This window comes from Lithobates pipiens, unplaced genomic scaffold (genome assembly GCF_037356315.1).
Source record: "Lithobates pipiens isolate NorthernLeopardFrog02 unplaced genomic scaffold, aLitPip1_a1.2 Scaffold_8, whole genome shotgun sequence".
NCBI lineage: Eukaryota > Metazoa > Chordata > Amphibia > Anura > Ranidae > Lithobates > Lithobates pipiens.
Genome location: NW_027507903.1, coordinates 677,457,492 through 677,473,452, shown reverse-complemented (window position 1 = coordinate 677,473,452; position 15,961 = coordinate 677,457,492). Strand labels below are relative to the sequence as shown.

Below are 15,961 nucleotides of genomic sequence, written 5' to 3'. Positions count from 1 at the left end.
CCACATCTACCAAGCACCTGAAGCTGATGTAACCAAATATTTTTTTTTTTAAATATCACATCCCTTCAAGACTGCCTATGCTGATGCTGAGTGACCGTCCTGTTATGTTGATTGTCTATCCTCTTCCTCCTCCGCTGATATGTTGGAAGAACATTTTTGGTTCTGGGTGATGCCACCAGCCCAATTTTTCAGCCCCTGTTTAACAGGGCCGTTTAATTACAATTTTTGATGCAATGCTTTGCAGCCGGGCTCATTCCTACACTACAACTAGAGTATATGGGAGAGGTTGCAATGTCGTGGCACCAGCACCAGTGCCTAAGGCCGAATTTTTCAGCCCTTGTTTAACAGGGGCGTTTAATTACAATTTTTGATGCAATGCTTTGTAGCAGGGCTCATTCCTGCACCACAACTAGAGTATATGGGAGAGGTTTCAGTGTCATGGCACCAGCACCAGTGCCTAAGGCCCAATTTTTCAGCCCCTGTTTAACAGGGGCGTTTAATTACAATTTTTGATGCAATGCTTTGCAGTCGGGCTCATTTCTGCACTACAACTAGAGTATATAGGAGAGGTTGCAGTGTCGTGGCACCAGCACCAGTGCCTAAGGCCCAATTTTTCAGCCCCTGTTTAACAGGGGCATATAATTACAATTCTTGATATAATATTTCACAGCAGGGCCCGTTCCTGTGCCCACCCAGAGTAACTGTGAGGATTTATAGTGTTGTGGCACCAGCACCAGCACCACAACCGCCAAAGGCCCAATTTTTCTACCACTGTTCAACAATGGCATGTAATTATAATTCTTGATATAATTGTTGATAGTAGGGCGCTCCAGTGCCCACCAAGAGTCACTTTGAGGGCTTACAATGTTGTGGCAACACCAACACCTGGTTCCGCCATTTCTGCAGAGCATATAGAGTAGGCCCCTACTTTCAAACATCCAATTTACAAACGTCTCCTACTTGCAAATGGAAGGAGACAACAGCAAGTGAGATGAAAAAAGACGGATGGCAAAACAAATTATACAGGGTGATAACCCTTCCCTATGTTTTCCAAAAAGCTTAAAAATAGATTTTTTTTTACTGCTACACTTTAAAAATGTACCAGTTGAAAATTACAAACAGATTCTACTTAACACAACAAACCTACACAGTCCCTGTCTTGTTTGCACCGCCTGTATACTGCTGTCCTGAGTATATAGGGCCTGGGTACGGGGTTCCCCTTAATATCCGTACAAGACCCAAAGGGGCTGGTAATGGGCAGGGGGGGCTACCCATGCCATTTTTCTCAGTGATTTTCATCCATATTGCCAGAACCAGATATAACATTAAAACCGCAAGCAGTTTTAAATTATGTTATTTCCGTTAAATGTCATTTTGTGCAGGGACTGTTCTAAACATGGGAAACACGTGGCACTTCACAGCCATACTATAGACATCCCCCCAGGCACGATATTTAAAGGAATATTTCACTTTTTTTTCACTTTAATCGTCATTAAAATCAGTGCTCCCGCCAAAACGGTCATTTTTAAAAACATTTTAGGCATTGATCCATGTCCCCTTTGGTCCCCAAACCCTTTTTAGGACAGTATCTTGCATATTAGTCATTAAAATTAGCACTTTTAATTTCGAATGTTAGAGTCCCATAGACTTCAATGGGGCTCTAAAGTTCGTACGAAATTTGGGTCCGTTCGAAAGTTCTGGTGCGAACCGAACCGGGGGTGTTCGGCTCATCCCTACCCACCATGTAATGAACCCACCCACTGCTGAGGACAGAATAGGAACCATGATGTCAGGACCCACCCACTGCTGAGGATTGAATTGGATCCATCAAGTCATGGGTCTGTGACATTAGGACCCACCTACTTCTGAGAACAGAAGAGGACCCATGAGGTCAGGACCCCACCACTTCTGATGACAGAAGAGGAACTATAATATCACAGAGCCATGATGTCAGGACTCACAAACCACCCACTGCAGAGGACAGAAGAGGACTCATCGTGTCATGGACCTGTAATGTCAGTTTTTTTGTTATTAAAATTCACCTAATTTGTTTGATATCTGGATACATCATTCTACAAACAAACAGAGAGAGGCTGTGTGATATCTACATCCCGTTTGTACACTGTGGTGAAAGGTGGTTTGATGGGTAAGTGTTCCAGTGATTGGAATAAGATAATCTTACTGCTTGCTGTCTGGACTTTTTCTAGGTTCCTCACAGCTCCCCGAATGCTCTGCACTTCACTGGAAAGAAAGCCTGGAGCAAAAAAGAAAGAGAACATAGGCGGAGGGCGGGCATGACATGGTTAACTGGCGACTGGAGACAGGGGTGAGTGGGTGGTGCTTGGCTGAGACTGAGAGGGGAGGAGCAGAGTTAATGTGCAGAGATGGCAGGGCTCACTCAGGCCTGCCCGCGAAGCGTGCGGCGGGAGGAGGCAGCGTAAGAAGTGGCACTGGCCCTGGTCGGATGGGGGGTGGTGCTGGCAGTTCTAGGCTGGATGCTGGCATAGGCAGGAGGCCCAAGACTGTGAGGGGGGCCCCAGCTCTTGGCCTTGAGATGGCGGGGGCGGGGCTTGCAAAGATGGCGCCCAGGAAGATGGCCGCTGGGCTCAGGGGACGTTCAGCAAGTGGCACTCCTGGGGTGGATGGACGGTAGTTGTCCCCTGCTGTGGGATGGCAGGCTGTGGCGGATGTGGGGTTAAAGGGTTTTCTGGTGGGTTTAAAGGAGCTGGTCCATCGATTCGAGCCGGGTATGGGTGGGGAACAGGCTTCGGCGGTGGCATGGGTGGCCCCGGGCTCGGGGGTTGGGGGTGACGTGGGGGCGGGGTGGGTCGGGGGTCAATCGGTGGTGGCTGCGGAGCCGGCGGCACCTGCCAGCACGGTGGCTGCGGTGCCTGACCAAGGGGCAGAAAAAACGCCCGCGGGGGCACCCAATCTGCGTTCGGCGTTATTACACGCCGGGGTGGTATCTACAAAACTGGGGAAGGAGGTGTCATTGGGGCGCATGAGTGGCCCCTTCACGACCGCGCCCATTCCGAATTTGGTGGTGTCGCCCTTGGGTGTGGTGCCCAAGAAAGAACCTAACAAATTTTGTCTAATTCATCATCTCTCGTATCCAAAAGGGGGATCGTTGAATGATGCTATTGACCCGGAGATCTGGGCGGTGTCTTATACATCCTTTGACGCGGCTGTTTTTTGGGTCAGGAAGTATGGGAAGGGAGCATTGATGGCGAAGACCAATATTGAATCGGCTTTCCGTTTGCTCCTGGTCCATCTGGACAGCTTCCGACTGCTGGGTTGTCATTGGCAGGAGGAATTCTACGTCGATAGATGCCTGCCCATGGGGTGTTCCATATCGTGTGCGCTGTTTGAAAGATTCAGTTCATTCCTTGAGTGGGTACTGTGGGATGTCGCTGGACTGAATTCGATAATACATTATTTGGACGACTTCCTCTGCGTGGGCCCGCCTGCTTTGGAGTTGTGCGCGATACTGTTGGCTACATTGGAACATGTTGCGGAGAAGCTTGGAGTCCCATTGGCACCGGACAAGACGGAGGGCCCGCAGACGATGTTGAGCTTCTTGGGCATCGTGTTGGATTCCGAGAGGATGGAATGTAGGCTGCCGGAGAAGTTGAGGGTGCTCCAAGCGGAGATTTGTGGGATGATGGGATTACGCAAGGTTCATCTTAGGCCATTACTATTGCTGCTGGGTAAATTGAACTTTGCGTGTCGCATTCTGCCGATGGGGAGGGTGTTCTGTCGACGGCTGTCGGCCAGTAACGCTGGGGCCACCTCGCCCAAGCACTATGATCTGGTGACATGGCACGCGTTCCTGGCTAACTTCAACGGCAGGGCGTTGTGGATGTCGGGCCCTGTCAGAAACTTTGACCTGGAGCTGTACACGGATGCAGCGGGGGCATTGGGTTTCGGTGCCTTTTTTCAGGGCAAATGGAGCCGGATTCGTGGAAAGCAGCGGGCCTGGTTAAAAACATGTTGCTGTTGGAACTGTTTCCAGTGGTCTTGGCTGTCGAACTGTGGGGCGAGGCTTTCCGGAATTTGAAGGTGCGTTTTCATGGGGACAACTTGGGGGTGGTGCAAGTGATCAACAAGGTGTCAGCGGCGTCAACGCCGGTGGTCAAGTTGCTCAGGCACCTCGTACTGCACTGCTTACAGTTAAATGTTTTTATTTATGATGTTCATTTTCCGGGCGTAGATAACGTCTTCGCTGATGCTTTGTCTCGCTTCCAGTGGGACAGGTTTCGAGAGTTGGCACCGGGGGCAGAGCAGCAAGGGGTCCCTTGTCCGGAATGGCTGTGGAGGATTGTCTTGAATGAGTAGCGGGCTGGATACGACGGTCGGTGAGCAAGGCGACATAGTCAGCATACAGCAAGGTGTGGGAGGAATGGGGTGCCTTCATGCAGCAGGTCACAGAGGGTCAGGAGGAATGGGAAATGAGTTTATTGATTATCTATTTTGTTTCCAGGAACTTCGAAGCTGGGGTGTCTGTGTCCGGGCTTAATAAAAAGTTAGCAGGGCTGGCGTTCTGGTTCAAGTTTAGAGGTTTGCTGGACGCGACAAAGGATTTTTGGGTCAGACAGACCATGAAGGGTTACAGGCGTTCTCACGTCAGGAGGGATTCCAGGCACCCGGTTTCGTTCTAGCTGTTGGGCAGGTTATTGGTGCAATTAGAGGGTACATGTTCATCGCCATACGAGGTGGCCTTGTTCAGAGCAGCTTTGGCATTTTTTGGGGTTTTGCGGGTGAGCGAACTGGTTAGTCCATCGCAGAGCCGGCAGGGAGGTTTGGGCTGGGACGAGGTGGCGTGTGAGGGTGATAGGTTGTCTATCCTGGTATGCCGCTCAAAAACAGATCAGCAGGGGAAAGGGTAAGACGGTGCAGGTGTTTGCCTTGCCAGGTTCGCCTTTGTGCCCTATTGGGTTGGTGCAAAAATTTTTGGCGGTACGCCCGGCGGTAAGGGGGCCGTTCTTGGTATATCAGGATGGATGATTTCTCTTTAGATTCCAGTTTACAGCGATTTTTAAGCAGTGCTTGATGGCGTTGGGTTTGGGGGATCAGAAGTTTTCCTCACATTCATTCCGCATAGGGGTGGCCACTGAGGTGGTCAGGTGGGGGTTGGATGAGACGGCGGTGAAGCGGATTGGGAGGTGGGAATCCAGGCGGTTCCAGTTGTACGTTCGCCCACATTTATTGGTTACGTAAAGTGCCTGTGGGGGTAGGAGGCTACGTGTTTCTTATTTCCATTTGTTGGCTTATGTTCTGTATTGATGTTTGGGGTTATGTTTTTCTTCTCTTCCTTTCTTACAGGCGGCCGGCTGGGCGTGATGTGGATAGTAGGCCACTCCTACGTTTGTTGGGGCTAGACAGGGTGATGCCCGCCCAGAGGGTCGGCAACTTGGTTTTTCTAGGCAAGAGGCACTTATCAGATGGCTGGGGGCGCCAGGCATGCTGTGGGGCAGGGCGGTGTCAGAAGCACACCGTTTTGCATGCTGGGACGGGCCTCCGGATGTGCTGGTGCTGCACGTCGGAGGCAATGACCTAGGTGTCAAGACTATGCTGGATCTAGTCAAGGAAATCAAGTTTGATTTTTGGCAGCTCCGCCTTGCTTTTCTACACATGATCATTGTGTGGTCTGACATGGTGGCCAGGACAGCATGGAGGTTTGCGAGATCGGTAGATAATATTAACAGGGCCAGGAAAAAAGTAAACAAGGAGGTTAGTGCTTTTGTCGTCAGGAATGGGGGGTTGGCTATACGGCACCTTGAATTAGAAGTGGATACATGGCGCTACTTGAAGAAGGACGGGGTCCACCTAAATGATGTGGGGACTGATTTATGGTCCCTGGGGATTCAGGATGGGATCCAGCGAGCTGTGAGGGTGTGGCAGGGCGTGCAAGGGTAAGGTGTTGCCCTTGCGTGCTGTGGCATGTTGTTGGTCTGTGCGGATGAAGGATTTACCCCAGGGATGGAAGAGTTCGGGGCCTATCGGTGGTATAGTACCCGTCGGTGGTGATACAGCTAACGGTAGTTTAGCTAAAGTTGGTGATCAGGTGCATTGCGATCAGTGTTTGGCCTCTGAGCTGGTTTGTCAGCTTGAGGTCCATTATAGTTTGGGTACCGCAGAGCCATAATGGTTGATGGTGATTGGTGGGTTATCCTAGCACAGACCAACGGGAGGAGTTGCAATGGAGGAAGTGCCTTACTAAGTGACTTAGTTATGTTAATTTATGTTATTTATGTTAATTGTTTTTGAATATTTTTGATAATAAAGATAATTGGCTGCTACGGCCATGTTTACTCCAGATTGGTGTGGTCTCAATTTCTGGGGTTAGTAAGTGGGGGCGTAGCAGTTGGAGAAGGTAAATGGTGGGTTTAATAAGTCACATCTGTTATACAATAGTCAAGAGAACCTGTAATGATAACAATGGTGGCTCGTCTCAGATTACTGCGGATCTACACCCCAATACACCCACAGAACATTACACAAAACTTCATAGGTGCCTGATAATATACAGTTAACAGCTAATAAAATGATACAAATGCATTCACAAAAAATGTAAAAGTACAGCGCATGAGAGCCACACCCGACCTATTTACAGAATCACAATGTAGAGGCAATAAAAAAAAATCACTTGTTTCACAGTGTAACGTTGGCTTTCCCACCCTAGAATAGATACCTCCTTTGTTGTAGGCACATTAGATGACTTCAAGATCCTAGATGGCAGTAGCAGGGTGGATCTCATCCCTTATGCTGTGCCCTTGCCTTACCCAGGTAACACATATACTACAAGATGGTTTATTGGATGGTGAAAGGTTGTGATATGCAGCTATATAGCCTCTGTCCTCACTAAGGATCACCCACTATTGTGGGACAATAGAAGAGGGCTAATAGAATAGTATCCTTTTTTATTTTAAAGGGATAATCCCTGAGACCCCTCCAAGTGTTTCACAGATCCTGAGGAAGTGGAATATATGGAACCCATGAAATGCATTGTGACATGACCATTGAGACCATTGTACACTCACCATTCCTCATCTGTGACATTTCCTCACCAACATGTTTATCTGAAGAGGAAATAGAAAACAATGTCAGATAAGGTTCTTCAATGTTGGAGAACTCACATCAGCAAATACAGTTTAAAAAAATAAAAATAAAGATACGGTCCTTAGATTGCACAGACATGGTCTGGGTATTGTTAAATTTCACAGTGGTCATTATAAGGCCCCACTGAATCCCATTTAATCTTTTTGGAATTATGAAGATGACCGGTCATATATACTGTATATTGTGTATATTTCCATGGTAGGTGCACCATTCTACTAATTTATTAATTAATGTAACCCCTCCAGGTATTTATGACCTCTCACAGATAACACTAAACTTCCCCCGATAATGCCCTCAGCTTCAGAAGGACAGAGCCATCTTCGTTCAGACATCATCCAGGGTCACCAGCTATGTCTTAGACTAAGATGCCAGCTCAGAGATGGCACAGTAATTATATATTATTATCTGGTGCCTGTGTAGTCCTTGGATGTGTTCACAAATGTCAGCCACTAATTAGTTAAAGTCTATTAAACTGGAGCTCAAAGACAGAGCCTTTCTGAAATAATTATACTGCTCCTGTATATTATGATAAGTCAAGAATTTATTCATGGAGACTTACACTTCATATCTTCGAGTTCTTCAATATCACTGACAGGCAGTGGAGGCCCGTCCATAAGGAGTGCATGGGCACCACTCCCCCCCATCCATGCCTCTGGCCCCGCTAATCTACATGCGGGGTTCCAGACGCATGGATTTCAATGGGCCTGAGGCCCGAGGCTCTAATTGGCAGAGCACTGCGCCCCGAGCCCACCAACTTGTGTGACAATAGCAAATTAATATTCACTATTGCCTTCCTGATTCTCCTCCCAACCAATCAGGAAACAGTTCCTGAGACTCGATTGGTCAAGGAGTATTAGGACTCCCTGGCCAATCGGGTCTCAGTCGGGACTAATTTCCTGTTCGGCCTGAAGGAGAAGCAATGGCCCCAGAGAGAGGAGCTACAGCCGGGATCCATGTCTGCCTGATCTGCCTCTTTCCTAAGGTAAGAAGGCCTCTGATCAGCGATGCATTCCCGTCCATCTCCCGTGGTGTGGGGGAATCACTGCATCCAATCTGTCTCCCACGGGGGGAGGAGGGGATCAGGGTGATCGCTGCATTCCCGTCCATCTCCTGGGGGGGGGGGGTCCCTGCATTCCTGTCTGTCATAGGGGGATCAGTTCTAGTATCTGTGCCCCCTTCCCCCTGCTGTCTCTGACCCCACAGTACTGCAGTTTTCCCTCCTTTCCCACCAGCAAGTGCCAAGTGCACACAGTCGGGTTATTTCAAGTTGGTGAGTGGGGGGAGTCACCATTTTTTAGAGGCTATTTCTAGCGCTAAAACGCCTAAAAACTGCCCAGCATGAAGGGGGTCTTACAACCTTTTGTATCACTTGCCCAACCCTATTAGATTGTAAGCTCTTCTGAGCAGGGCCCTCTCAACCCTCTTGTATTTTCATTGTATTTTAACTATATTGTCTCCTTTTTATATTGTAATGCGCCATATAAATCCTGTATAATAATAATAATAATAATTCAGTGGAACCCAGAGGAGACACGTTGGGGTCTAAAAGATTAAAGAGAACCTGTCACCTAAAAATCATCACACAGGGCACGTTTTGTCCCCTATGTGATGACAAAAAATAAAAAAGTTAAGCAAAAAAAAGGTTAAACCAAAGCACATAAAGTAGCCAATAGCTTTGGTCTCGTAGTTTGATCTGAGCATGCGTGGCACTTTGTCCGATCGGAATTCTCTACAAACTATCGGACAAAGTCCGATCGAATTTTGTTGTCGGAAAATTTGAGATCCTTCTCTCTGCGATGTCCACAATGAGTAAGATGCCGGATGCAATGGTTTCACAGGAGGCCACCAAGAGTGGAGCAACGGGGGACAATTCTAACAGGACATTACCAGGCTGGTAGATGCCGCAAAGTGTAAGGTCTATGTCTGTTATGAGGGTCTGTTGGGGGCTCATTTGAAACAAGAAGTGAGGGAGAAGCTGTGGAAAGGTGGGTACGTGGAATTTTTTTCACTGCTGCAGTTGGAGAAGATTAATCTGGACAGGGTAAAACCAGATGAGGAGAAGCGTAGGTACAGACTTATCCCTAGGACACTCAACAATTGGCTTCAAGTGTTTGCCATTATGGCTAGTCTCATTGGGGAAAAGAACCCCGAACATTGTTCGCCATTATTCTGTTACCGGGATTCTATAGGAGAGGCGTATCGAGTGTATGGCGGGACGGCGTGGCTGCGCTATAATGAACAGTTTCGGCAGAGGAGGGCTGTTCGACCGGCATTGTGATGGAACCACAAGGATATCAGCTTGTGGATGCATTTGATGACAATGGCGAGGGCACCTGGGCAGTTTTTTCAAGAGGGGGGGTGGTGGACCTTCGGCCCAGGGACAACCGGCCGGAAATAAAAAAGGGGTTTGCTGGCAGTATAATTCAGGGACCTGCAAGTTCGGTGGTACCTGCTAGGGTTGAGGAGACACCTGGATGTTCGGGTTCGATGGGTTTGGCCGAACTTCGCAAAAAAGTTTGAGTTTGGGACCCGAACTTGACCCCGAACCCCATTGAAGTCAATGGGGACCCAAACTTTTGAGGACTAAAATTGCTCTATAAAAGTAATGGGAAGGGCTAGAGGGCTGCAAATGGCAGCAAAATGTTGTTAATAGCATGGCAAGTGATCTGCAAACAAATGTGGATAGGGAAATAACTTAAAATAACATAAAATACATAAAAATAAAAAATAATATGCTGGAGGCCCCCTTCTCATAAGAGGAACAAGAAGTCATTAAGAACCTCAAATCAGGTTCTGCTCCAGGCCCTGATGGTCTCCCTAACCCCTATTACAAGACATTTACCAACACCCTGACTCCACATTTGACAAAATTTTTGAACGCTAAGACACAGGGAATCCCACTTGATCCTCACCTAAACACAGCCTACATTGCAGTAATACCGAAACTGGATAAAAAACCAGAAGAAGTCAGTAATTATAGACCCATCTCCCTCATCAATAGCGACTTAAAAATCCTTACCAAACTCCTTGCAAATCGTCTAGCTTCCTTCATTAACCGATATGTTCATCCCAGGCAGACAGGGCCTTGATCAGATCAGAAGAGCAATAGACATAGTCTCCATACTGGCCAGGAGGTCCAAAACAATCAGGCATGCTTTTATCACTGGACCTTCAAAAGGTCTTCGATTCGGTCTCCTGGCCATACACCTTTACAATCCTTGAACGTTGGGGCCTTGGCGACAAGTTTATGGGCCTGATCCGAGCTCTTTAATCAAATCCTAAAGCCTATATTAGGCTTCAAGGCCACTACTCCAAACCAATGCATATAGCCAAAGGCACCAGACAAGGCTGTCCTTTATCTCCGCTAACCTTTGCAATAGCAATTGAGACACTCAGGGTGGGGACATCACCCGGCGATGTCGCTATATAAGTCGCCGCACGCCGCGTCCCTGTCATTGCGGCCAGAGACAGTGATGAGTCAACAGCTCAAGAAGAACAAAAAGAACAAGAAGAAGAGAAGGCAGCAGCGGCGGCGATAGAAGGCTGGGCCACCGCTTGTAAAAGAGCTGGAAGAAGGCGCAGAGGCCCGGCAAGAAGAACCAAAGAGGGGGCAAGACCCCCGAAGTCGGAAAAAGACCCCCGGGTGGTGGCGGCGACGAATGACGAAAGCCGGGCTCCTCCGCTAGTAAAAGAGCTAGTAAAAGAGCAGAAGATAGAGGAGAAGTACGGCGAGAAGACCCCCCAAGACGGAATAAGACCCCCGGAGCTGTGCAATAAATTATTTTTAACCCTTGTGTGTTGTGTTTTATTTACATTTATTCACAGGTGAATGGGTAGGGGTACATTGTAGATGCTGTGAAGATGGTTCCTCCTCCTCTATCTCCTCCTCCTCATCCTCCACCTTGTCATCCTCCAGAACTGTGCCCTTGTTGGACAATTGTGTACCTAGCATTTGTTGGTGCAGGAACCCACCCTCAGAGCCACTTGAATGACTGCCCTGAAAGCCTTGGAAATGATCCCTCTTCCTCCTCCTCCTCCTGTGCCACATCCTCTTTCATCATCGCCCCAAGCGTTTTTTCAAGGAGGCATAGAATAGGGATAGTAACGCTGAGAATGGCAACATTGGCACTGGCCATGTTGGTTGAGTACTCAAAACAACGCAACAAGGCACACAGGTCTCGCACGGAGGCCCAGTTATTGGTGGTGAAGTGGTGCTGTTCCGCAGAGCGACTCACGCGTGAGAAACTGAAACTCCACTATCTCCTGCTTCTGCTCGCACAGTCTGGCCAGCATGTACAAGGTGGAGTTCCACCTTGTGGGCATGTCACATATGAGGCAGTGAGCGGGAAGGCTGAAGTTACGCTGCAGCGCTGACAGGCGAGCAGCAGCAGGGTGGGAATGCCGAAAGTCTGCACAGATGGCCCACACTTTCTGCAGCAGCTCTGGCATATCGGGGTCATTTTTAAGAAACCTCTGGATAACCAAGTTCAGCACATGCGCCAGGCAAGGGATGTGTGTCAAACTGGATAGGCCCAGAGCTGCTACGAGATTTTGCCCATTATCGCACACCACCAGGCCAGGTTTGAGGCTCACTGCCACCAACCACTCATCGGTCTGTTATTCCATGTCCCTCCACAACTCCTGCTCGCTGTGGGGTTTTTTCCCCCAAACGGGAAAGTTTTAAAACTGCCTGCTTTCACTTCGCTGTTAGGGAGATATAATGTCCCCGACCATGCTTACTGGTCCACGTATCCATAGTTAGGTGGACCTTGCCAGTTGCCACAGATGGCTTTGCACAATGCACACCTGATTTTGTCCCCCACTTGTACTGTGGGACAGCCAATGCCATCAGGCTTTTAAAACTCTGCGTCTCCACCAGAACGAATTACAGCATTTCTAAGGCCAGGAATTTTTAAATGCTGGCATTCAGGGCCAGGGATTGCAGGTGGGTAGGGGGGTACTTCCCCTTCCGCTCCAGTGTTTGGGAGATAGAGAGCTGAACACTTCTATGGGACATTGTGGAGATGGTTGGTGACCCAGGTGGTAGTGTTGCTGGCAGATCCTCTGTTTGCAGGTTGGCAGGTGCCACTGTCACTACAGAGGTGGATTAAGAGAGACAGAGATTGCAGCAGAAGAGGAAGCAGGAGGAGTCAGAGAACCTTCTTGGTTTGTGAGGTGTCTATTCCACTGCAGATTGTGCTTTTCACTTAGATGCCTGGTCATGCAGGTTGTGCTCAGGTTGAGAACGTTTATGCCTCGCTTCAGGTATGCAAACCACTCGTGTCTTGTCATCAGCACATTGTCTGAAGAACTGCCACGCTAGGGAACTCCTTGGACCTGGTTTTGGTGTGCTCGGTCCCTTGCTGCATTGGGCAGTAGCAGGCGTACTCTCTAGGGGATAGACGTTCCGCTTTTGCACCCTGCTTCCTCTTCTGCTGTGCTGGTGGCTCTGTGTGACCACCGCCTCTTCCTCCGAACTACACTGGTCATCTGCATGATGTTGATTCCATGTGGGGTCAAGGACCTCGTCGTCCTCCACATCATCTTCCACCCAGTCTTCACCCCTGCCCTCCTTGTCGGTCTGCACAATTGCGTCATCATCCGAGATGTGCTGATATGGTGCTCCCATGTACTCATCATGAAACATAAGTGGTTGGGCATCGGTGCACACAATCTCTTCCACTTCTGGGGCAGGGCTAGGTGGATGGCCCTGGGAAACACTGCTAAGAGAGTCATCAAAAAGCAGAAGAGACTGCTGCATGATTTGGGCCTCGGCTGATTTGCAAGGAGGTGAGGTGAAAGACTGATGGACATCGGCTGCAGGTGCCAACTCTGATCTTTCAGCAGGAGACTGGGTGGGAGACAATGTAACGGAACCGGAGGCATTGTCAGCAACCCAATCTACTATCGCCTGTACTTGTCCTAGCCTCAACATTCGTACAGCCGCATTAGGACCAACCAAATACCGCTGCAGGCTCTGTCGCCTACTCGCACCTGAGGAAGGTATTTCACTTGTACGTATAGCTAGCACAGATCGACTAAGTCGCCTCCTTGCAACAGGAGCTCCACCAGCAGCACGACGACCGAAGCCACGTCCTTTCTTTGACATTCTCCTCATATTTCTCAAATTTAGGATCTTGCCCTAAATGGGCATTTTTTGAATAGCAGAATAGAAGAACAGTATCTAAAGTGTGTATCTCACATGTACAGATATGCAGGAAAAACGGCAAAATATATATTTTTTTGCCCTAAATGGGCGTTTTTAGAATTGCAGAATAGAGCAACAGTATCTAAATGGTGTATCTCAGACATACAGATATGCAGAGAATTCAATCAAAAAATTATTTTGCCCTAAATTATATTTTTTGGAATAGCAGAATAGAAAAACAGTATCTAAAGTGTGTATCTCACACGCACATATATGCAGAAAATGCTATTCAAGAAAAATAAAATTTGCCCTAAATTATTATTTTTTTGAATAGCATAATAGAAGAACAGTATCTAAAGTGTGAATCTCACACGTACAGATATGCAGGAAACACTGCAAAATATTTTTGTTTGCCCTAAATGGGTGTTTTTAGAATAGCGGAATAAAGCAACAGTATCTAAAGGGTGTATCTCACAGTAACATATGCAGTGCTGGTGCACTGAGCTTGCATAAAATGCTGGCCGACGCCAACCTAACTAACAGATGGATAAAAGTTATCTTTTCTCTGGCACTGGGCTCAGGGCAGTGTAAAAAGATTGTGCACTGCACCCACACAAGCAAATCAAGGTAGATGGCTGAGTAATTAGATTTCTGAAGCAGGACTCCTATCTAATTCTCTCCCTCAAAGCAGCAGCAGCAACCTTTCCCTACACTATCTAAAGCAGAGTGACGTGCTGTGCTGTGTGCCTCTAGCTTATATAGAGGCTGGGTCACATGCTGCACTGGCCAATCATAGCCATGCCATTAGTAGGCCTAGCTGTGATGGCTTCTAAGGGCACACGAGTTAAACAAATGTTGATTGGCTGCCCTGCAGCTGTTTAAAAAGTGCCATTACATTACTGAACACCGAACCCGAAAACGAACATACAGTAAATTGTTCAGATTCGGGTCTGGGACAAGCATGAATGTTCGGGATGCGGGGGATCCCATCCGGCAACCAGATGCTTCTAACAAGGAAAAGGACGTGCTGGAGAAGTTAGCAACAAGAGGGAGGATCCCGGTGATGGTGGGAGGGATGCTGCCATTCCTTGGTAGGTATCCGGACAGACAGGCGGCTCGGCTACTGGAAGAGGTTTTCACGGTAGGTTTTAAGATCCCATGTTCATTAGAAGTTATTCCCCCAGTGTCGCCCAAGTTGAAGTCTGCTTCACAACATCCAGAGGTGGTTTTAGAGAAACTATGGAAGGAGGTCGCATTGGGCAGGATGTATGGGTCGTTCCCTGCCCCTCCGTTGGATGATTTGTGATTTGGTGGTATCTCCATTGGGGGTAGTGCCAAAGAAGGAGCCAAATAAGTTTAGGCTCATTCACCATCTATCCTTTCCCAAAGGGGGTCGGCTAACGATGCCATTGATTCAGAGGCGTGCTCTGTGTCGTACACGTCATTCGATGCAGCTGTTCGCTGGGTGCACAGGTAAGGGAAGGGGGCATAGTTAGCCAAGGTGGATGTGGAATCAGTCTTCCACCTATTGCCAGTTCACCTGGAAAGTTTCCACCTGTTTAACCACTTGCCGCCCGCCCTATAGGCAATTGACGGCGGCAAAGTGGTTGCATAATCCTGATCGGACGTCATATGACGTGATCAGGATTATGAGCCGCTGCGTGCCCCTGAGGGCGCGCATCGCGGCGATCGTTGTTGCGGGGTGTCAGTCTGACACCCGGCAACTACGATCTCGGTAAAGAGTCTCCGACGGAGACTCTTTACCACGCAATCAGCCGTGTCCAATCACGGCTGATCACAGTGTAAATAGGAAGAGCCGGTGATCGGCTTTTCCTCACTCGCGTCTGTCAGACGCGAGTAGAGGAGAGCCGATCGGCTGCTCCTCTGACAGGGGGGTCTGTGCTGATCGATTATCAGCACAGCCCCCCCGAGGATGCCCACACTGGACCACCAGGGACGCCACCAGACCACCAGCGATGCCCAGCAAAGGTAATCCTCCCTAGACCACCAGGGATGCCAGTCAGTGCCACAATGGATGCCAATCAGTGCCCACAATGGGCATCACTGATTGGCATGCATTATTGTTTGGCACTGATTGGCATCCATTAATACAGTATAACAATACAATGCCACCTATGAGTGCCCACCTGTGCCGCCTTTCAGTGCCCACCTGTGCCGCCTATCAGTGCCCATCCGTGCCACCTATCAGTGCCCACACATGCCCACCTGTGCCGCCTATCGATGCCCATCTGTGTCGCCTATCCATGCCCATCTGTGCCGCCCATCCATGCCAATCTGTGCCAGCTATCAGTGCCAATTTGTGCCACCTATCAGTGCCCATCCGTGTCGCCCATCAGTGCCACCCATCAGTGCCGCCTATCAGTGCCCATCAGTGCCACCTATCAGTGCCACATATCAGTGTCCATCAATGCTGCCTCATCAGTGTCACTTCATTGGTGCCACATCATTGGTGCCCATCAGTGCCGGCTTATCAGTGCCCATCAGTGTAGCCCCATCAGTGCCCATCAGTGAAGGAGAAAACTTACTTATTTACAAAGTTTTGAAACTGAAACAAAAAAAAACATGTTTTTTAAAAAAAAAATCGGTATTTTTTTATTTGTAGTGCAAAAAATAAAAACCGCAGAGGTGATCAAATACCACCAAAAGAAAGCTCTATTTGTGGGAAAAAAGTGA

At 48.5% G+C, this 15,961-nt stretch overlaps 1 protein-coding gene across 1 annotated transcript in view; it reads right to left on the bottom strand.

Annotated features, from left to right (window-relative positions):
• The window catches only part of LOC143962013 (asialoglycoprotein receptor 1-like), a 100,917-nt gene that overhangs the window by 67,426 nt on the left and 17,530 nt on the right, over positions 1-15,961 (bottom strand). The window contains exon 4 of the mRNA XM_077471354.1: positions 7,041-7,079. Within this exon, the coding sequence (XP_077327480.1) occupies positions 7,041-7,079 (39 nt within the window). The remainder of the gene's footprint in view (positions 1-7,040; positions 7,080-15,961) is intronic.